Below are 23,802 nucleotides of genomic sequence, written 5' to 3' on the forward strand. Positions count from 1 at the left end.
AGGGGAGCTGCCGGAGCGTGGAGGAAAATGAAAGGGAACCACCTCCTGCAACTGACGGAGTATCTGCACAAAGCCTCATCAGTGTTTCGGTAAAGGTCCTCTGACGATCAAGTTTGGAGTGGAGTTTAGTAGGTCCAGCCAAAAGTCTCCTCAATATATATTACTTGTTGGAAATTTTTATAGTCGTGATAGGGGTACTCAGGTAGCGAAGCATGGCCGTTCCCATCATGAGAGGGAGTGGCGCAGCCAGAGCTTGCTTGTGGTGCGCGGTGGAGTCCGTTCTTGGAAACGGTAAGGCATTGACAGTCGTAGTAGGGTATGGCCAGAGTAATATAGCGTTGTCCTTGGACTGCCATGGGCCAGCTAACAAAGCGTGGCGAAGAGCGGTGTCGCGACGTACGGCCACGTAGGAGGGCGTGGGCACGCATATGAGTGCGGGCTATCGGCAAGGCCGAATTCATTGAGAGGTCGCATCATGCATTTGGCGAGGATCGGCTTGACGGGTGCCGAGGTGTGTCCGGCGAAGTGCCCCGAGCTCAGGAGTCGGGGCATGTAATTGGAGAGGGCGCCCCGAGCTCGGTCGGAGGCGTGTCAGCGAATAAAGAGGGCGCCCCGATCTTGGCCGGGGCACGTCAGCGAATATCTGAGGTTGAAGGAGCTTTTGGCGAAGTCCGAGGTCGGGCTGATTCTGAGCCGGATTGAGGACACGTCTGGTTGGCATTGGTATCTGTTGGACCGAAATTGGGTGGCCCTTTTTATTATGGGCTGGACGATCCATTTCGCCTCCCATCATATCTCATTCTGTAAGGCTCATAAGCAGGCATCTCACGTCAAATTATGGACTCGAATATGAACCAAGGGAAGACCATGCCTCAAGCTTGGCTAGGAACTGGATTAAACTTGTAAGGCTCAAAATTTTGTGCACATTTTAAGCTTCGACATGCCCTATGCTGAGTGCCGAATTATTTTTTGCCTGGACATCTATTAACTCAATTGATAAGTTTTTCATATGAAAATTAATCCTCACACAAAAATTTGTACTTAAACATCAAGAAGGATCTCAAAAGCCTTATGTGCCTAAAGGAATGGCATTCAAAGCCTACTTGGAAGACAGCAGCACTTATCCATGAAATATTCTTTAATGACAAATGGGAGCAGTGGCAGAAAGGTAATCTCCTTCGGTAGGGAAGACCTCAAATTGTAAAATCCAAAGAGGTTAAATATTTTGAAGGACTAAATTGAAAAGAATTGATGAATCTTCACTCCTCCGGCCATTTTAGGAATACGTTATTGCCATCTCCGGTGCATCCATCCATAAAAAAAGCATGCCTCCCTCATCAGCTTGGCTACCCGGCTCATACAAATATTTAGACTTTAGGATTAATCCACATAACACTAGTAAAATCTTAATGCCCTATTAAGCAATATTATTGAATATCCGGTTCAACTACGCTCTGCGAAAAAACTCAGAGCCTAGTCTGCAAAAATTCTTTTATTTGTATTTTAGATTTTTTGCATGAATACCCTCCTAAATATCAGATTTTTGCATGAATACCCTTCCAAAATTAATATTTGTATGTATACCCTCGTAAAAATATTTGTTTTGCTATTCTATTTTTTTTTTAAATTTTTGATTTTACATATGTACCCATACTATCTAACGGAGTTAAAAAATTAACGGTTTCTAATTAAAATGACTAAAATACTCTTAATGGGTAGACATGTAAATGGATCGCGATCCCAATAGCAGCAGGGGAAGAATACAGGAACAATAGCATGATTTTAAAATTTTATTTTCTTTTTAATTAATATAAATATGATTTATTTTAACATCGTTAGAACAACCGTTATATTAGGGATATTTGTACAGTAACAAATTTTACGAGGGTATATATACAAATATCAATTTTGGAAAGATATTCATGCAAAATCCGATATTTAGAAGGATATCCATGCAAAAAACTCTTTTATTTTTTTGATGCAAAGGCCATCGAGAGAGGATGGGGCTTCACGAAAGCTCTTGGCACTACTTCAGCATCTAGAATTCTAATGTACAAGGATGCTCAGAATTTTGTAGCACCACTTGACAACAATTTTTGTGCAGACTTGCTAGTGGTTGAGACACTTTCTATGCTTCATGGCCCAGCACTTGCAGTTTGATAACCTGGCATCTGTGGAGGATTCCCAGATGATGGGCTTGTACATCACCATCCTTGAACTGCTAAGGCTATTAAAAGAGTGAAGGGAATTTAATTGTCCATCTCAAATGCTATGCTCGTTGATAGTTCTCCACTTATAATTCCCACAATCGTAACCACTCAGTAGTCAAGTACAATAATTAGTGAGGTCCAAAAAAGAGGTCCACATGTTAGGAAAAATTATACCGAGTGTATGCACCACGTGGCATTGCATGAAGCCACTCATAGCAGCTTCTTTATAAGCTCCGCTCATTAAGTGCTTATCTCGATGTACTGCTACATAAATGAGTTATCTACAAGCACAACCATTTGGGGCATGTAGTCTTATTAACGGTACACGTGGCAGGGCACAGAGTCTTGGAAATCCAAGAAGATTTGGAGAATTCGATAAAAAATTTGGGGAGGATTTAGATTATCAAAATTCAGAAAAAATATTAGCAAACTAAAGAGTATTGACTCACCGACGCATCCTTGCATTTGTTAATGTGAAAACAAGCATGAAAGATGGAAGGAAAACGACAGTGGACAAACAGCATAACCGACACCACTGATTTGTGAATCACAAATGTTTTCTGCAGAAGGAAGAATAATTTGTGACAAATCAAAACATTTGTAAATCATCAGGCAATCTTGGTTTAATTCGACTTCTTGAAAATAATTTGGAAAATTGTTCAGGCCAAGAAAAAACATAGTTGAGAATAGTTCAAGATTTTTTTAGATATTTAGGTGATTATTTCATATATTCTCCAAACTTTTGGTCAAAACACCAACCCTTGGACCTACAAGGACTTCTAGCTGGCACAAGCTCATCTCTCTACTTGTCGGTGACAACTGATTGAGCCTCTATGCTCTGGACCTGTATTTCAAGGACTATTTTAATTCTCATCTTGATACTTAATTTTGGGTTTCAATCCCAAGCTTGCTGATGTTCATCATATTTTTTTCAATTTAGTTTAATTCCTAAGCATGCTAAGTTGATCATATTTAATAATCTTTCTTTTCCTGTGATGATCACCAATAGAGAGTATTTCTATTTTCATTTTTATGGAAAACTAGCAAAAATGGAAGTCAATAATTCAGAATCAGAGGTCCTTTCCTTATCAGAAGTAATAAGACTGTCATGCTTTAGAAAAATATCTCCATACAGGCAGTGAATTTGTGCACTCTATACCCGGTGAAATTTATACTGCTTGATGAAGTATCCCACACATTTATAGACTTATTCTCTGATTTGATGAACTAGCTTAGTTAATCTCACATTCCCAATGCTACAAAACTCTTGTCAAGAAACTTGAGCCAGGATAAGGATACTGTTCTGAGAAGAATTGGAATCGTAGAAAATAATCTGTTTTTCGATGCAAGAGATGGGAAAAAACCAATCAACTCATTCATCAAACAGATGGAAAGGGACCCATCACAAGGCATGGTTAAGAGAGGGGAGGGCAAGAGGAAAGCAAAACAGAAGATGGAGCATGCATTATTAATCTTGTCAGGTTTCACATCTTCTTTTTTAATTATTTGTTAATAACACATTATTTGTTTATAAATTTTATATTGTATGAACAACAGCAGAAGTCATTTCTGCACACCCCAGTTGAAGATCAAACACATAATGGCTAATTACCTTTGAGTGCATGCCGCCATCTAGCTGATAGCATTAGGAAAAAAAAATGTTCATACAAGTAGACTGCTATGCTATTAGTTAATTAAAAATCTAAACAAAGGTATGGTCCATTATTATCAGTATAATGAACCCTGCAGAACCTATGTGGAGAACTGCATATAACAAACCTGGTTCTCCTAGGTTTACATGCAAATTACACTTAAAACAAGAATAACATCAATCTCAACATGGAAATAACAAAAATGCAGGCTCCCTATGGATCTTTCTATCTACAAAATTAATCTTGTTCAGTTTCTTATGACACCACACCAGCTGTTCAGTTGTAATTCTGGACATTTTCAGTACCCTTGCTACCAACTTCATGTCTACCTGTGAGAAGAAAAGGTCTTGATTGGTTCTGTCTTCTTTTGGCTTTTTGAACTTCTTGACCAGGCAATTACCAGTTCTCAGTATGTCTTTTAACTTCTTCTCTTTCTGCACCACAGGAAAAAGGATGGTTAGAGAAGAAAAGGTATTTGGTGGTGATCTTTACTATCGATATGTTAGGAACTCCTTCAAAGTATCGATTTTCTTTTAAACAAGGAGGAATCTTAAAGATGCTAATGTCATATAATCTAACAGGATACATAAAGTTTGAATTCATTTATCTGACAGATCATTAGTTTTATACTAGCAAGCATCAAAGCCAGTTAACGGATTTTGTAGCTCATGTCATGATCTTGTGCTAGATCGATCAACAATTCCGAGTAAGCTAAAGACCAGAAATAGATACAAAGTAATGCAGAATATCTAATTGCGAGGAAAATTGTTAAGGCTACCTTCTGCAAAATGGCTTGAATATCAATCATGAGTTCATAGTCTGATGGGTCTTGAAGTTCAACCTGAGTTCTCAACAGGCCCTTTAAGATCACTGGAGTTTCATCTTTGTCTGCCTTGACAAATTCCCAGAAAATTGTAATCGATTCTTCCATGATATCTTCCAACATGTCACTTGTAATTGCATCATTACCCTTTCTTTGTTCTTCCAATTTATCCTTCAAGCAATCCTCTGCAACATAACCAGTTAGGGCTTAAAATTTATCAAGTAACATGGAATTCTTCCCAAGCTAATATCAGAAGATGAATTTGCCAAACTGATACATGGATGCATTTCATTTCAAGGAATGAAAAAAAAAAAAGCAAATAGATTTGTCAGAAAGCTAAGATCTGGTGGTGAGCCGATGCGATCTGAAACATTGTTATTATGAGCAAAGTGAGATTAATGATAAGGCAGATAACACAAAAACCTCAATACAAAAGCATCTTATAAACTGTTGGCAAGCACCAAGTATCGCATCAGATGTCTGTATTGAAGCATTTTATCGCATGCTTTGTTCCTTTCAGTAGAAGTTTCTTTTGGTTTACCTTTAATCACAGGTACTCGAAGAAGATTTTGAAGGACGCATCGATTCTTCACATAATTTGGTAGCCTTGGTCCCTGGAAGGACTCATTCTCTATGAACCTTTGCAGCATCACTTGAAACTGTTGGAATTCTCCAGCCACTTGATTGTACTGATGGCTCCTGTAAGGATCAGATTCTGGTAGTTCCCGAGCCTTTTCGTACTGCCAGCGGAGGAATTCCCATGAGAGGCATGTTTGCCCAACATATACTGTCTCCAAGTCATCCCGGAGCTCCTTGATGAACTTCTCTGATGGATCAGTGTTGGATTTATGACGAGAAGGCAAGAAACTTTGGGAGACAATGGATGTGATTGTAGAAATCAAGGGTTTTTGAGACCCCATTGATTGAAGAGGATCCTTCAGCTGGAGAAAGCCTGTGAACAGATGAGAAAGAGAAGTACAAATATTAATGGCCAACTAAGGCATGTGATTTTAAGTAAACAAAGTTGGTCAAAAGAGGGTGGAATGAATGAAATACAAATTAAGCACTGAAATTTTGATGACATGCTGCTAAGAACAAAGGAAATAGATTTGGACTCACCTATTGCATACATCTTTTGATAGTTTAAGATATCAAATTTCCTCATCCTTTCTCTATAGCTCTTATAGAACTTGTGCAACTCGTCCATCGGATCCTCACGCAAGAACTGCTCATCAATCTTCCACGGCTTCAGATCCTCGACTGTCTTTGGGCTTTCTGATTCTTCTAAGATGGTTGGAAGACCAGTGGCCCTTGCTTTCTTCAATTCAATTTTTAGCTGCTCTATCAAATCTTGGTGTTCCCACAGAGACTCCAATTCATCAAAATCCTCATCATCCAAATCCTCATCATTTGAATACTTCAAATTGTTCTCTCCACTTTTCTTTACATCCTTCTCTGGCGATTCCTTTCCACTTCCAAGTTCTGATTTCTGTACTGGTTCATCCATCTCTCTTCTGAGCTCCACTGAATCCTGTTGCCCCGCAACATGAATTGCTCGCAAAGGGCTGCCATTAGAGATATCACACCTTGTTTCTGAAGACTCAGATTTGGTTTTCTCAAAATTACAAATCTTTGCCAAATCTTCTTCCTCCTTTCCATCTAAATTCTCGAGTACAGTTTCTGGGTTGACCGAATCACTTCCATACAGGACTTCATCCAAGCTCTTCCTACAGCTGCCAGAATTTTTAATTGAATAAAGCTCGTCGTCACTTGAATCAGTGAATTCTATGTGGGATGCATCTGAACTAGGCCATTTTCTTTCCTTGACCTTCTGAACTACTCTTGATTCAGCCTCTCCTTCATTCAGTTCCTTTTGTTCTGATTCAGGACTGCTCAACTCATTCTCTGACCAGACATCATCCGACTCAATATTCTCAAAATTAATTCTCCCTCCAGAATCTGTTGACTCTGCATCAGTAGTGTAGCTAAATTGCAGCTGGGATTCTTCCAATTTGTGGATATCTTCTAATAATTGTGCTTTATATCTGTTAGTATCCATTGAAGCTTCTGTAGTATCTGATCCAAGCTCGTGCCCAACAAATTCTCCCTCTGATAAGAAACCTTCACTGTCTGAATCCACGATGAGGTCCTTTACTGAGTAACCATCACTGAAACTAGGAGATTCAGAATCTGAGTCCAAGCCATAGAAATCCTCTGAAAAAAACCTTGCTCCACTAAAACTAGTGCCAGAACCGATAGCCATTTCCTTCTCCAAGAGCTTGTTTTTGATCGATATCCCATGTTCTGACTTGCCTTGCTTCCTTCTGGCACGTAGACCGTCAGTATGAACATCTTTCACCCTGCGTTCTTTTATTTTTTTGGCTGACAAAGAACCTACTTCTTTGTTGTAATTGATGGCCTTTCCCTTCTTCAGCATCTTATTTTTGATCAATTTCCCATCTTCTGACTTCCCTCGCTTCCTTATTGCATTCAGATTATCAGGACAAACATCTTTGGCACTGGCACTTGAATTTTTTTCCTGACAGAAAGGCTACTTCTTTCTCACCCAATGAGCTAGTCTCAGAATTAATGGTTTTTTCCTTCTTCAGCATCTTGTTTTCAATCAAAATCCGATCTTCTGACTTCCCTAGCTTCCTTATTGCATTCGGACTATCAGTACAAACATCTTCGGCGCTAGGCTCTTGGGAATTTTTTCCTGACAGAAAGGCTACCTCTTTCTCACCCAATGAACTAGTCTCAGAATTAATGGCTTTTCCCTTCTTCAGCATCTTGTTTTCGATCAAAATCCGATCTTCTGACTTCCCTAGCTTCCTTATTGCATTCGGACTATCAGTACAAACATCTTCGGCGCTAGGCTCTTGGGAATTTTTTCCTGACAGAAAGGCTACCTCTTTCTCACCCAATGAACTAGTCTCAGAATTAATGGCTTTTCCCTTCTTCAGCATCTTGTTTTCGATCAAAATCCGATCTTCTGACTTCCCTGGTTTCCTTATTGCATTCAGACTATCAGTACAAACATCTTTGGTGCTAGGCTCTTGGGAATTTTTTCCTGACAGAAAGGCTACCTCTTTCTCACCCAATGAACTAGTCTCAGAATTAATGGCTTTTCCCTTCTTCAGCATCTTGTTTTCGATCAAAATCCGATCTTCTGACTTCCCTGGTTTCCTTATTGCATTCAGACTATCAGTACAAACATCTTTGGTGCTAGGCTCTTGGGAAATTTTTCCTGACAGAAAGGCTACCTCTTTCTCACCCAATGAACTAGTCTCAGACTTAATGGCTTTTTCCTTCTTCAGCATCTTGTTTTTGATCAATATCCCTCCTTCCGACTTCCCTAGCTTCCTTATTGCATTTAGACTATCCGTACAAACATCTTCCACACTGGGTAATTGGAAATTCTTTGCTGACAGAACGCCTACTTCTTTCTCACCCAATGAACCGGTCTCATAATTAATGGCCTTTTCCTTCTCCAAATGCTTGTTTTTGATCAATATCACATTTTCTGACCTACTACCTAGCTTCCTTCTTGCATTTAGGCTATCAGTACTAACATCTTCCGCACCGGGTTTGTCGAATTCTTTTGCTGATGGAGAACCCACTTCTTTCTCACCCGGTGAACTAGTCTCATAATTAACAGCCTTTTCCTTCTCCATATTCTTGTTTTTGATCGATAGCGCATCTTCAAACTCGCCTTGATTATTTAAATTAGCAACATCAACAACTTCCACATTAGGCTGTTGGAAATCTTTTGCAGGCACTAAACTGGCATCTAACCTGCTGTTTATTGTATCTTTATGACATAAATAATCTGTTTCAGAGCCAATATACGACTCCTCAACACGAAAAGTCTTGACCTCTGGCTCTTGTACAAAGCCACTGAAATCTTTCCCAGATAAGAAGCGGTACTTACTAATGCTTGTGGCAGTGGATGGTTCTTTTCCCTCGGCAACAGGCGCCATGAATTCTTCATTTTGAGCAATAGGAGAAGGAGATTCTTCATTGCTTCCTCTCTGGTCTTCAGAAATCTGGTACTGGAACTTGAAACTGAAACTTGATGTCTCTTTCTCCTGTAAGAAATCAGAATCCTTCTCTTCTAACTCGGCAAAAATTCGCATCAGCCTTGACTCGATTGCCGAAACGTTGGAATCATCGTCCTGAGAACTATCCTCTATCTTAAATATTCTACAAAAAAAAAAGAAAAGAACATATTAGTTTCTACATAGCAAAACAATTCGAACATCAAAAGAAAACTGGGCTTGGAATTCAGTTACCTGAAAACTTGTCTGGCTATAGAGCTAATCAGAAGGATCAGAGAATTGGTGATGAAAAACCAACAGGAACTGATGAGAAGAGCCATTCTTCTGAATATGATATCATTCAGCGTCTCTTTATCCATGGAGCCCATAAAAGTACCAATAAGAGCAAATTTTCTGATATCCAATGCTGCAACCCACCCACCCTTATGAACTCATCTCATTTAGAAGCAATCATGGAGGAGTAATTTGAGGCCTCTCTTATTCTTTCATGGAAAATCTGCAGGAGAAATAGACTCACCACCTGTGAAGAAGAAAAGCAGAGCATGATTCAAATGAAAGGATCCGAAGCTTCGCGTTGAAACATGGCTGTAGGAGGTCGAAATCCAACCTAATTAACGAGATATGAGACAGGAGACATTTGAGGTGAAGTTCACGGAAGGGAGCAGGGTGGGAAAAGAACATGAGAACAACTTGGCCCGCGGTTAATTCCTTGGTTGCATAAAAATCTCCGGGCTGTTATTATTTTCTTAACTAATTGGCGGATTTGACCGTTGGGAAGTCCATCCGTTTCCTGCCAAGTGTTTCGAGAATACTGGGATCATATCCGACCAGGCCAATGCACCCCCTGGGAACCTACCTTCCTATAAAAACTCGTCTGACTACAAGATTTGGAAAATAATATACGGTGGAACAAGGTAGATATAGTTCTTCCACATATCACTAATCATAAAATTTCAGCCTTATAGAACTCGTTTGGTTCGCGAAAAAAAGAGAGAGGAAAGTGTGGTCAACGAGAAAATAATGAGATGTCTCTTATTTGGTTGGAGTTTTCAAAAGAGAAAAAAAAAAGTTGTATTCCCATGAAAATATGATTCCTACATTTTATGGAAAAGCATGAGAAATGCTTTCTCATGAGGCGAAAATCACTCCATTTTTATTTTTTTCCCAAAAAGACCCTTCAGTATTAAAGAAGCATTAAAGAGACATTAAAGATCTAATTTTTATTAAGGACATAATAGGAATTATACATAATTTTTCCAGAAAAGTAGATGGTAAACCAAACATAAGCACTTTGGAAATTTCTCACTTTTCCATGGCCAACCAAACATAAGCATTTTGGAAATTTCTCACTTTTCTATGGTTAACCAAATATGCCAAAAGTACTTCCCTAGGCATCCTTTTCCTAGGAATCTGTTTTCCATAAATCATATTCCTAGGAGGAAAAATGCTTCCCGTAAACCAAACGAGCCCATATTTTTATACCCTCTCCTTCTATCATCATTACATTGTACTCTTTCCTTTTATCTAAGATTGATCTACTAGTTGTATATTTCTTTGTTTTTTGGTTGTTCATCTCTTTAACATATTTGATTAGCCTTATACTACTATTGATACTAATAAGGTATCGTAGTCATGAACTCATTTTATTTAATCAATAACTTGTAGATTCTATTGACGCAGTTCAAGAATCTCACCTGCTAACCACAACACTGCTCCAGTTCATTGAAATAATTATATTCGCCTAATAGTTTCAGTATGCCGCATAAGATCACTAAACTATTGAATTCACCTAAACAATCTCATATTCTGATGATGTGTTCTCAGTGTTTCAATAGCTAGGAACCTTCTAACTTGTCCATAGTTATGACCCGGCCGGCATTGTAGGCCAAAGAAAGGACGATATGTGCACCTCATTTTTTTCAATGGTTCACACTGAAAACAACAATATGTAGCAGTCAATAAACAGAAAATAAAGGAAAAAAAACAAAATTTCCACCGCAATAGACGGTACAATGGCCACAATTTAAGCCATACTTTTGTTCAAGAAATCCTCAAAAGTCTTCACCTGTCATTTTTGCTGCAACCTAATATAAAATTCCTGTCTATATCATAGTAATAAAATAAGATTGGACTATATAGACACGTCAATAAACTAGAATAATTGATTGTATTATAAGCATTTAGATTTTAGAATGTTACACATGATGTTGAAAGGATGGTTTCTTCGCGCAATCCCGCCGAAGACCTATCACTGAATTGATGTTATATTCGAACCGCGTTTAGCATGCATTTCCTTAATTCTAACTAGGCCAAGGAAAAACAAGCTTAAGTGCAGTGCAAAACTTGGCAACGAAGGATGTTTGAGAATTTGCGTCCAAGTTGCAAGGAGATTAGTTTTCCAATGATATATGTATATATAATTTGAATATGTCACCCACCTAAATTTTCAATGGAGAAGAAAGGAAGTTAGGAATTTTTTAGTTGCGGAAGAAATGTACAATAGGGTGGTAAAAGTCTTTAAAGAAATAACTTAATTAGGAAATCTCTCAACAAATCTATGTGAAGTGTTTGTCTTGCAGGACATTCACAGAGTTAGAAGACTTGTGATCGGGGTTAGACTTTTGTTTTCCAAGTTTGGGCACTTTCCATGAGGACTATTTGTCATTCTCCTCTTTAATTCTCCACCATACATAGCCCCCACTAGAAGCTCAATTAGCTTTTAGTGCTCTTTAATTGTCTCTATTCCCTTGGAGCCAAGGGCACGGTGGAGGAAAATTAGAATGCAAACACAATGTCCAACGGGGACTACGGTCCCCCTAAAGGACCCGGAAAACCATGGACCAGCATATATCTTACTGTTCTATTAAGTGTCAATGGTTAGGTAATGATTTAACCTGGCCATGAATTGCACGAGAGTGGAAGATGATTAGATGAACAACAATCATATGGGAATATTTGTAATATAAGTTTTAAAAGTTAGGATGGAAAAAGGTCTAATCAAGATTAGAGCGAGGACTAGACTCCAACCGAAATCATTGGTATCCAATAGCTAATAATTTTATTAGGCCAACCGGTTTTGATTCTCAGATATATATTTTTTTTCTTTTCTTTTTGGTTTTAAAGAACTAATTAGGGGGTCAATTCAAGATCGAAACATCAGCAAAGTTGATCCCAAGTTTTTGTCTTTAAAAGAGGTCTATTGAGTCCAGGCCAACATTCAACAGCAGATTTGCTGGCCTTCCTTTGAGACAAAAGGCATTCGCTTGAGATAGTCCAAATTCTCCTTGCAAAAGGACACCGTAAGAGAGGACGACGACTCAAATTTCTAATACAAGTTATAAAGTGTCTCTAGATTGATGAATAGGATACATCTGGTTTGGCACCCTCTTCTCTTGAAATGAGTCGGTGTCCAATGGATCGAGGTTGTATCTTTCGTGCGAAAGAAGAATTCATCTTCTTTGGTAAAATCCACCGTCAGATCATGACTGCACAAATCTCAATACACTCCGAACTCATCATTCATCCACTTACATAAATCTCAAAGCAACCCATGTATAATAATACTTCTTGTTGACTCTACATATGCTACTTGGTTGCAACCACCTATCTTTACTATTCTAGTTTGTTACTGGAACACTAATAACTGCATCTTGAAAAAAAAAGAGGAGGAAAATTTTCCCCTTTTCTTTTTTGGAGAAATGCTGTGGAAATTATACACCACTGCTGGGGTTTAAACTTTCAACCAACAGGGATAAGGTTGGTTGAGAAGATAAATTTGATTCAGGCGAGGCTTCTGAAATGTTAGCATGGAGACAGGTTATTCCTGGCTCATCTGACCAAGTTATTTGGTTCAAACCCCACCACCCCCACCCACCCAAAAAAAAAAAAAAAAAAGATGATAGTAATCTCCTGGCCGGATTGCCGAGACTAAAGCTACTTTTTATTTGAGAATGCAGCTAACTAGCCGAACTCCCCATATTCCGCCAAACAAAATAGTTGAGCTTTTTCCTAAGGTTTTTGTCCCATTAGTTGGAGTGGGATATAAGTTGGCCCATTCTAGTCGTGTTACAATTTTGATTGGCTAACCATATCTGAGCCTGGCCCGGTCAAATGGACCCAAACCTTACCCATGTATTAGTGTCCTGACAGGTCAGTGATTATTACCTAGGCACAACTAGTGTTCCATTTTGTGACACGACCCGTTTCTCTGATCAATCTTGGACATCATGCAAACAGCCCTAGGTGACACGGCCAATTGACTTGACCTGATGTGCCTTCAAAAGTAAGCGACTAATTGGTCTAGTAGCATAAGCAACATTTTGGATGGAAAAGTCCAAGTCTTGCCTGAATGTATAGCCACGGCAATCCGTAATTGTCCCACACCGAACTTCCTAAATTCTTAGCGACGTTGAATCAAGCACCATGGGAGCACAAAGGATCGAGTCGTCCTCACTTCTGTGGTCAGGTTTCAGGTGGAGCTTTCCCCTGCACCGGAGGTGGGTGGAAAGGGACCGTTGACGGTAATTGCCCCACTTAAAAAAAAAAAAAGAAGAAGGGCAGATCCAGGTGCACTTCTCTGGGGTCCCCTCAGCTTTCCTTTTCTCCTTTTTTTTTATCTTTCCTTTTCTCCTTTCCCCCTTCTTTATTCTGTTCTTGTTTTGTTCTGTTTTGTTTATTATATTTTTAGTTTTTTGAGAAAGTGGGGGTCCTTTCCCCTTTGAAGGAGGTCTACCTGCAACTCCAGCCTCTTCAGAGAATTTTATTTAGGTGTAGAAGAAAAATGCTCTTATTCTTCTTCCTATCCTTCTTCAAATTTTCTATAATCACTTTCTCTTTTTCAATTTTTTCAAGATGATGCTCATGACTAATTTTAAATTAAACGGCAGGAATAGATCTTCCATCCAATATTTCTCACCCTCTCTATTTCTCACAAAAGTGGGATATGCTCATGGATCTCTAGTACATCAACAAGAGACCATACTAATTTGATAATTTTAGATCAAACAATTAGAACAGCTTCCACCTATGATCCTTGAACCCCTCTATTTAAGATAAAAGCAAAGGGTTTGATCATAGATCTCTACTACAACTAATAAGAGGCATCATCGATGAAATATATTGAATAATACGATGTTTTTGTTTCTTTATATCAAAATTTAAGGATTGCATTTTGAAAAATATTAAAGAACAGTAGGAATGGAGAGAGACGTACCTATTGTTGCGTTTAAAAACCGATATGAAATCCCCTAGCCAAAACAACCTCCCTTCCTCCGGTCCACCAAGCTCAACATATATTCTCATTGGAGTGTGCAAAATTGGATCAACCATATCTCCGAGAATCATCTAAAGAATTCCTTACCCATTAAGGAGTCTTGTGCGCATCTTTCTCAATATGAATTCTTAATTGCCTTACCAAGAGTTTCTTTTTAAAGACTTTGGTTTTTTGGTCCATAGATTTACTTCATGTAACCTTATAAAAATGATAACTCTTGTTGGCTTAGAGCAAGCTTAAAGAGATATAATTGGCATATTCTAGAAGACTCTTTTAGCTTTTTCTTTCCGATCAAAATATTACAAGTGTTTCTATATTCTAAAGCTGGTAAAGTCTCTTATATTGAGTTCGTGGGCGCCAACTGGATTAGTTGGTAAAGTTATTACTAATAAATCAAATTTGAAAAAAATACTAAGAAAACCCTCTCTTACTTTTCTCAACAAAAAAAAAAGTATTGGAAGAAAACATCAAGCTCTTATCGGATGTGTTGCTCATAAGCGCTCTTATTTCAATTGAAACTAAGTGACTCGTTTGAGCTTGGTTTGTTTTATAAATAGCCAAGCTCAAGTCATTTCACTTAATTTCAAGTAAAATCAGGGCTACTTATGAATATGCATACTAAAACTCATAGGATTGATTACTACATGCTGCTATAAATCCAAATTTAGTTGTTTGTTAAATAAGGAGAGAAGTTTAGAAGTAGAGAAAGATTATGTTCGAAACATTTTTAAAAAAAAAATTTATCCTAATACCTCTTTTTTTAAATTCTATGATCTAAAACCATTCCAATTACATCCCTAGTCCCTATCGTTTGTCCTTTTTTTAAAAAAAAAAACCTTGAAATTTATCCAAGGTAGTCTATTAGGGCATACAAACGGGCCCTCTCTCTACAAACATGCCAAACGCTGATCCTGGTCGTCTATCAATTATTCCCGACAAACACTGTGACTGATTGGATTTTAGACCACGTTGATACCATCCATCATTAACAAAGTTCACAGATCAATGGTCAGGATCATCCAATCAAGTTGAAGCAAAGTTGCCCCACGCGGCTACGCGTGTAATTTTCTTGCTCTTCAAAAATATCAAACCTTGTGTTAGAAACTTAGAATTGTTGTGGAAAAAAAGATAGAGAACAAAAGTCAGCGGCATGGAAGTCAACCACATTTCCTACTCTCATCCTCCCTGCTCTTCCGATTCAAACCCTAACCCTAGAATTCTCCTCCCCCGCCATGGTGACTTCCGATGCTCTCCCGTCCCCTCGGGCTTCTCTGGCCTATCCCATCTTTCTCGCTCTCGTCTCCTTTCCCTTCGTGTCGTGAAGCTCATCCGAATCCGGTGTATCTCTTCTTCTCTCCACTCTTCCAACGCTTCCGCTGTAGCTGAAAAGCCCTCTACTTCATTGAAGGTAATCAATGCTCGATGACTCGCATTTCTTTCCTTATGACTTGCATTTCTTTCCTTAGTAAGTTCACGCGCATGTAGATTTACTGGATGGAAGTCCTAAATTGAAGTTGGAACCAGTGAAAGGTTTGTGGAATTTTGTGAACGAAGTGGTTTTATTCGATTTGTAGATCTGTTTGAGCTAATCAAGTTTGCGAATTACCAAGATTTCGTGTTTGGAATGAGTTTTCTATGAATTGGTATTGTTTTAAGATGCTGCCGTGGAAAGAGTGGCTGGGATTAGCTAAGGGAGTCCCTTGTTTGGCGGGGAACTGTGATTGCTAACTAGATTGGGTGTTTATAATGTCTAGTCAATTGGATTAACGCTTGCAACTAGCAAGATAAATAGCTTGTGATGGCTAGATATTTCATATTGGATTATTTGTCCATAAATATAGTTCCAACATTGCCTGATTCCAAATTCTGAGCAAATGTCTGTTCATTTGAATAGTTTGTGCACTTCAAAATGGAGTTGGTAGCCAATTATAATTGAATGATACAACAAAAAAAAGGGCTAAAGCTGTGCATTGAGCTGGTAATCAATTACAACTTGGTTTGGGCAGTGTAATTTTTCAGTTGCCAATTCCTTTTCTTGATGCTGGTATCCTCTGTTTGTTTTATTTTGAGGTTTTAGTCACTTGTATAAGGATTAGGAGTTAGATTGCATATTGCACATATTTGGAAATGAATTGATTCAAGGAAAATATGTATAGATACATTAGCCACATAGTTGTCGCATTTTCTTTCCTTTTGTGCACCTGTCGTGTGCTTGTGCAATGCGTGCAAAGGTTTGATGTATTAATTGGGTCAATTTTTCAAATTCCAATCTCTGTTGCTAACTAGCTTTTATTGTATTTCGAACCTTGAAGTTTCTAGATGCTGATAGAAATTATGCTCCAACATTCATTCGTGATGAAATGCTGACCATTGTATTGCTTTTGTTTCTACTTCTTATTGGTGTAAACTGTGACAAGATATCTATGTGCCTTCTCCTCATCATAGTATTCCTTGTTGCTTTCAGACTGGTAAATGGCAATGGAAATTTGATGGCAATTCTGTCAACATCTACTATGAGGAACATGAGGGGAAGAGTGCTGCCAGTGCCAAGAATATTCTAATGGTACCTACGATCTCAGATGTTAGCTCTATGGAGGAATGGAGAACAGTTGCTAAAGATATTGTTCAGTGAGATTGAGGAGTTAAATACCATGCTACCATAGTTGATTGGCCTGGTTTGGGTTATTCGGATAGGCCTTCACTTAATTACAATGCTGATCTCGTGGAAGATTTCTTAGTTCAGTTTATGCATGCTCCAGATAGCCCTTTGACACCTTCAGGTATAAATATCTTTATTTCACTCTAATTGTAGCTATGGTGAATTGGTGATAGGACGGTCCCTCATACCAAATATTTCAATTTTTTATTTAGCAAAGCTTGAAATACAACTTCTAAAGAACTTTCATGTGGAATGGTTTTCACAATCCTCAAGCTATTTTCTTAGCTGGATGGGAAGATACATTGGTTGTATCAACTGCAAATGCTCCCAAGAGGTCCAAGGCTAAGATGGATGATCTCAAGGAGGCCAAAGGTGTTGCCGTATTTGTGGAGGTACCAGGGGCCCTCCTACCACAGGAGGAGTATCCTTTTACAGTTGCCAAAGAGCTCCACAAGTTTTTGCAGAAGAGTTTTGCAGCAAGGAGCTGATGAAGATGCCAATTCTGAACAATAGCAATCCAATTTGTTGTTCTTTACAAATTTATATTTTCTTACTTGAATAATAAATTCATAAAATTAGAAGTTAATCTCAGAATTGGGAGTTTTTAAAGTTTTGGATTTACACCGACTAAAAATTAGTCTCTGTTATGCTTTATTTCATTGTGATCCTTTTATGGCTTTTTATGAAGCTTAAATGTCAAAATGCATTTGAAATGTTACACACAGGAGTTTTCCATACTCCATAAAGTTTTTAAAATGGTATTTTCTTGAAAGAAAGAGAAAAAGAAAAATGTCCAAGACCTTCAATGAAGAGAGAGGCAACAACATGAAGTCAGAGAAGGATAGTTGAGGCCTTGAATCACAAAATGCTACCCTGCTGCTTTTAAATTTTAATGATTAATATTTACCTGAAGTAACTCAGTTGTGGTCGAGACTGTCAACATGTCAGATTACAAGTATCACATCCAAGAAGATTTGCATTCACATGGGAAGCTAATCGTATGTGCATCAATTCAGGTTTGCCTAGGATCCAGACCCCATCATTATTGGATTTTAAACTTGTATTTGATGAATCTTCTTGTAAGGACCTGAAATTTGGGCCCATTCTTGGGCCCAATGAACTGAAGTCGGCAATCGATGCCGACTTCAGTCTGTTCATCGTGGTCTTCCCACGATGAACACGCCGGCCGAACGGCCAACGTGATCTCCGCAAGCCCCCCCCCCTCTTCCCTCTTCCCCTCTTCTCTCCCTCTCCCTCTCCCTCTCTCTCTCTCTCTCTCTCTCTCTCTCTCTCTCTTTCTCTTCTCTGAGAGCCCCATTCCTCCTCTTTCCCCTTCCTTGAGAGCCGGAGCCGCCGCCGCTGCCGGAGCCGCCAACGCCGTCGGGGATCCTTTGGTCGACGACCGGAGGTGAGGAAGATATGTTTTTATCATTGTTTTTGGATTTGAGGGGAGAGAAATGAGGGGAGATTATTCGGTTTCACTTCCCCTGTTTCGGGGAAGTTCATTTTTTTGGGATTCGGCCGGCCGACGGTGGCCGGCCGGGGTCAATCCGGCCGAGATGAGTTCGGCCGGAGGTGGGCGAACGGGGGCCGGGCTTCCCAGCCCCGGTCCCTCCCTTCCTTCCCTTTCTTCCTCTCCTTCTTCTCTCCTTCTTCCCTTCCGCCGCCTGTGACCGTGGAGTGACCGACGGCGGCTGGCCGAGCGCCGCCGCCGAGGGCCACGGTCGGTCGCCGAAGGCCGACCGGAACCAGCCACCCCCCCTCCTTCTTCTTCTTCTTCTTCTTCTCCTCTTCCTTCTTTCTTCTTCTCTTCTTCTTCTTCTTCTTTATTCGGCCTGGGTGTTTTTGCTTGCTCTGAAATCCGTGCCTTAATGGTGAACCAGACTTTGAACCGGGTTTGAACTGTGAACCGGTTCCACCTACTCCGTGAATTGGGTTTGATCTGGGTTTGAGTGAATGGGTTTTGATTAGGGCCTGAATCTGAGTCAGGAATTTGGGTTAGCCTGATGTGAGGATAATCTGGTTCATCAAGACTTGATCTGATCTGGTCTGATCTGATCTGGTTTGGGCTAGGGAACTGTTTTTGGGCTGAGTTGGACCTGATTGGATCTGTGGGCTGGTTTGGGTTGGGCCCGAAATCTGATCTGGACTTGTTATCTGGTTTGGTTCAATTGGGCCTAATCTGTCTTGGGCCACAATTGACTTGGGTTTAAGGGATTCTGATTTTAGGGTCTATGTTTGATCTTAGGGGCCCATTCTTGGATCCATGAACTTAGGAGTTTAAGAGTTTGAAAAATTGTTTAAATTATGTTTCTTAGTTAATTAAATAATTAATATTTATGTTTAATCAGGGGTTCGTGATATCTGTGGCAGGGATTTTTAAGCGAACCCAGGTAGGTAACCTTACTCAAAGTATGATTTACATGTATTATGCATATGTGTATAATTATTTCCAGCATATTGATATATTTTATATTCTTGGCATCATTATTATTTAGAAGCATGTTTTTGACTGGAAATCGATCATCTGAAAATCTATTATGTAGATATTGGTTTTGAAAACTTATGTTTATATTAAGTTTGATTGTTGAAAATTGTGGATGTGATTTTGGAGACCGCGTGACTATTGTCTAGGATTCCCGCCAATGGGGTGGAAACGTTGGCCCTGTCGACTTGTATGAGGAACTAGTTCCGGCACTATGGGGTGTTTTAGCTCTGCGGAGCATGCTCTGAGGAGCAGAGATTGGGCACCCTGGGGTGCAGCACTGCGGTGCAGGGCTCCATTAGGAGCAGAGTGTTGACACTTCGGTGTGACCATGCCACTGGGTGATGTGGCCGTAGTCATGCGGTTTGATCTGTGGATTATGTTATGCGCGATATGATAGACGGAGATGGTATATATATATTACTTGAGTATCGGATTGGTTTGCGGATCATCATATTTATTTTGTGCACATGACCTGTAGTTACATTGCATATGCTTTGATACATGTTATCGTGACTTTATGCATGTTGTTACCTACTGAGCTGTTGTAGCTCATACCTGTTTTTGACATAATTGCAGGAGATGATTGATGGGGGATTCGAGAGGAGAGGACTTATGACAATGGACATAGATAGATTTAGATTCATTTTGTCATAAGTAATTGATCTTGTAAATAAATGTTATCAACTTTATTTGAGACATTTGAAATTGAATTATTGATTTGATTATCATAAATGATAGATTTTTAGTATTGATATTGTGATCTGATGTTGTGACTTGAGTGTCTGATTATTCAGCCTTGCACGCCCGTGCGGTCCGCCGTGCGGGTGTGCGGCGTCTGGCGCGTCCCGGGCCTAGGTTCGGGTTCGGGGCGTGACAGATTTAGTGGTATCAGAGCTTAGGTTAACGATCACTAGGGACATCAGAACAAAAGAACAATAACTAATGAAAACCCTAGGAGCATAAGGACACATGTGAGGAAATGAGAGTGGGGTAGTAAACTCATAGGATGATTTTTGACTTAACCCTAACTTGTGGTATTATGTCTGTATCAGGATGCCGCCCCGCCGTGCTCGTGTACCACCTCGTCGTCTGATTGAGACGATGGGAGATGATCCGGCGACTCCTCGCCCAGCGGAGCGAGTTCAGGAAGAGGAGATTGCTCCGACAGTTTTAGACCGACCAGAACAGGATCAGGCGGGAGGATCGACCCCAGTATTAGAACTGGTCAGGGAGGTGATTGGGCTGGTCAGACAGCAGAGGGACCCACAGCCACAGCATCCCTCTGCTAGCTCGACGGATCAGGGGAGGAGCATTGCAGAATTCCGGAAGTTGGCTCCTCTGGCCTTCAAGGGAACCACAAATCCCCAGGAGGCCGAACACTGGCTTGACGAGATGGAGAAGGCCTTCAGGGCCATGGGATGCACCGAGGAGGAGAGAGTCGGATATGCTACTTATATGCTCCAGGACCGGGCACACCACTGGTGGGAGTCAGTGGAGCGGACCATGATACAGGATATCGGGACTGTGACTTGGGCTGGATTTCGGACGGCTTTTTGTTCCAAATATTTTCCGTCCAACCGTGTCAGAGAGTTGGAGAGAGAGTTCCTGAGTCTCTCTCAGGGGAGTATGTCAGTTGAGGATTACGAGGCAGAGTTCGATAGACTGTCTCGTTTTGCACCCTCCCTCGTCCAGGACCCTGTAGCCAGGATGAGTAGATTTGAGGAGGGATTGAGACCCCACCTGCGTCGAGGCTTGGCTGCTGTCCATTGGACCGACTATGATGATCTTGTAGACAGAGCGAAGAATATGGAGATTATCTGGAAAGAGACGCAGGAAGCACATAAAGGGAGGCTGAAGAGGGCCAGAGATTCTGATTCGGATAGTGAGCGGCATGTACGCCGACCCGTGCAGATCCGTCACGGAGCAGGACAGCGAGCTCCACCTGGGAGGACTGCACCAGAGCACCGGGTGATATCAGGAGCCTGTTATTTTTGCAGTCAGATTGGACACAAGGCCATTGATTGTCCCCGGAGACGGCCCAGGGTTGGAGCATGTTACAGATGTGGCCAACAGGGCCACAAGATGGCTCAGTGTCCTCAGACCCAGTCTAGGACTATTGTCTGTTATGGGTGTGGTCAGCCGGGCCACGGGATTTCTAGTTGTCCCCGGGCCGGATCTGTGCAGAGGCCACCGAGCGCTAGGGCTCCTCAGCGACAGATTCTCCCTGATCCAGCACAGATTTCTCAACCAGCCGCTCACAGACAGCAGACAGGAGGAGGGCCTCGCACCCAGGGACGGGTATATGCACTGACACAGCAGGATGCTCAGGCATCCAACACGGCAGTGACAGGTACCTTATTAGTACATTCTACTTATGCATATGCACTATTCGACTCAGGGGCCACACACTCTTTTATTTCATCTACATATGTGCATAAGCATGATATATTTTGCTCACCCTTGGAGAGAGAATTATGTGTTAGTACCCCAGCTGGGGGTAAGATGATCACCTCACTGATATGCAAGTCTTGCCCAGTAATTGTAGAGGGTAGAGACTTGAAAGCTGACCTTATTGTCATGGACTTACATGAATTTGATTTAATTCTGGGTATGGATTGGTTAGCTATATATCACGCTACCATTGACTGCTTCTCGAAGCGGGTGACTTTCCGAATCCCTGACATTGAAGAGTTTTATTTTGTGGGTGATGGAGGGTGTGTCTCCCCTCAGATAGTGGCAGCCTTACAGGGTATTCGGTCTCTCAGGAAAGGGTGCTCTGTGTATATGGCAGCCATAATGGATTCTGAGCAGTCGGAACAGAAAATTGAAGACATACCCGTGGTCAGAGAATACCCTGATGTTTTTCCTGATGAGCTTCCTGGTTTACCACCAGTTAGAGAGGTGGAATTTGCCATTGATCTAAACCCTGGTACGGCACCCATATCTAGACCTCCTTACAGAATGGCCCCTGCTGAACTAAAAGAACTGAAGGAACAGTTGCAGGAGCTATTGGATCTGGGTTTCATTCGACCCAGTGTCTCTCCTTGGGGTGCACCAGTGTTATTTGTGAGGAAGAAGGACGGTAGTATGAGGCTATGCATTGATTTCCGGGAAATTAACAAAGTGACTATCAAGAACAGGTATCTCCTGCCCCGGATTGATGACTTGTTTGATCAGCTTCAGGGTGCCCAGGTGTTTTCAAAGATTGATCTGCGATCTGGATATCATCAGTTGAGGATAAAGGAGTCTGATATAGCCAAGACTGCCTTCCGCACCAGATATGGCCATTATGAGTATTTGGTGATGCCTTTCGGGTTGACAAATGCTCCAGCTGCATTTATGGATCTGATGAACAGGGTATTTAAACCTTTCTTGGACAAATTTATAATTGTGTTTATTGATGACATCTTAATCTATTCCAAGAGTCATACTGAGCATGAGCAACACTTGAAAATTGTTTTGGAAATTTTGAGACAGAATCAATTGTATGGGAAACTGAAGAAATGTCAGTTCTGGCTGGATCAGGTGATGTTCTTGGGGCATGTGGTATCTAAAGAAGGAATTATGGTTGACCCGAAGAAGATCGAAGCTGTAGTTGACTGGAGCAGACCGACAAATGTATCAGAGATCCGCAGTTTCCTTGGATTAGCCGGCTATTACAGAAGATTTGTAGAAGGCTTCTCTAGTATTGCTGGGCCCTTGACTCGACTCACTCGCAAAGGAGTGAAATTCGAGTGGTCGGATCAGTGTGAGAAGAGCTTCGAGGAATTGAAGCGCCGGCTAGTGTCAGCACATATTTTGACTCTGCCAGTCACGGGTGTTGATTATACTATTTACAGTGATGCCTCCAAGAAGGGTTTGGGCTGTGTGCTGATGCAGAATGGAAAAGTTATTGCCTACGCCTCTAGACAGCTCAAGCCTTATGAAGAAAACTATCGCACACATGATCTCGAGCTTGCAGCAGTTGTATTTGCTCTGAAAATATGGAGGCACTATTTGTATGGAGAGACATGTCAGGTATATACTGATCATAAAAGCCTGAAATATCTCTTTACTCAAAAAGAGCTGAACATGAGACAGAGGAGGTGGCTGGAGTTGTTAAAAGATTATGATCTGACTATCCACTATCACCCTGGAAAGGCAAATGTAGTAGCAGATGCACTGAGCCGGAAATCTTCAGGGAATATTGCAGTCTTGATTACTACTCAGAAGGATATTCTGGAAGATCTGAGGAGAGCAGAGATAGAGGTGTATCTACATGAGGCTACTATGAAATTGGCAAACTTGCGAGTCCAGCCTACACTTATTGATAGAATTAAGGCAGCGCAAGTTGATGACCCTCGACTCCAGAAGATCAGGAGGGATATCGAGTCTGGTACACAGTCAGATTTCCGTATACATGAAGATGACTCTTTGAGGTTTATTAACAGAGTCTATGTTCCAGATAATCCTAGTCTGAAGAAGAAAATCATGGATGAAGCTCATAGTACGGGATATACAGTGCACCCAGGCAGTACCAAGATGTACAAGGATCTGAAAGCGGTGTTTTGGTGGAATAACATGAAGAGGGAGATTGCCCAGCATGTATCTCAATGCTTAACTTGTCAGCAAGTTAAGATTGAGCATCAGAGACCAGCAGG

General features: G+C 40.7%; 2 protein-coding genes and 1 long non-coding RNA gene across 4 annotated transcripts; 1 reads left to right on the forward strand and 2 right to left on the reverse strand.

Moving 5' to 3' along the window:
* Window positions 1-3,822: 3,822 nt before the first annotated feature.
* LOC103703171 lies at window positions 3,823-7,363 on the reverse strand. The gene is made up of 4 exons (XM_017842196.3): window positions 5,805-7,363; window positions 5,227-5,637; window positions 4,641-4,870; window positions 3,823-4,296 (listed from the first exon to the last, which is right to left on the reverse strand). The coding sequence occupies exons 1-4, from the start codon at window positions 7,120-7,122 to the stop codon at window positions 4,045-4,047; spliced, it is 2,211 nt and encodes a 736-aa protein (XP_017697685.2). The 5' UTR covers window positions 7,123-7,363; the 3' UTR covers window positions 3,823-4,044.
* On the reverse strand, window positions 7,079-13,972 carry LOC120109283. 2 transcript variants are annotated; one of them, XM_039123043.1, is made up of 3 exons: window positions 13,956-13,972; window positions 8,978-9,263; window positions 7,079-8,888 (listed from the first exon to the last, which is right to left on the reverse strand). In XM_039123043.1, the coding sequence occupies exons 2-3, from the start codon at window positions 9,109-9,111 to the stop codon at window positions 7,184-7,186; spliced, it is 1,839 nt and encodes a 612-aa protein (XP_038978971.1). In that variant the 5' UTR covers window positions 9,112-9,263; window positions 13,956-13,972; the 3' UTR covers window positions 7,079-7,183. The 2 variants fall into 2 exon arrangements, with proteins under 2 accessions (XP_038978971.1, XP_038978970.1); XM_039123042.1 differs by lacking the exon at window positions 13,956-13,972 and adding an exon at window positions 9,351-9,461.
* A 950-nt stretch (window positions 13,973-14,922) lies between these two features.
* LOC103703183 lies at window positions 14,923-17,741 on the forward strand. The gene is made up of 3 exons (XR_003384675.2): window positions 14,923-15,423; window positions 16,480-16,795; window positions 16,948-17,741. It is a non-coding gene; the product is annotated as an uncharacterized LOC103703183 (long non-coding RNA).
* The last annotated feature ends 6,061 nt before the right edge of the window (window positions 17,742-23,802 follow it).

This window comes from Phoenix dactylifera, unplaced genomic scaffold (genome assembly GCF_009389715.1).
Source record: "Phoenix dactylifera cultivar Barhee BC4 unplaced genomic scaffold, palm_55x_up_171113_PBpolish2nd_filt_p 001983F, whole genome shotgun sequence".
NCBI classification, from domain to species: Eukaryota; Viridiplantae; Streptophyta; class Magnoliopsida; order Arecales; family Arecaceae; genus Phoenix; species Phoenix dactylifera.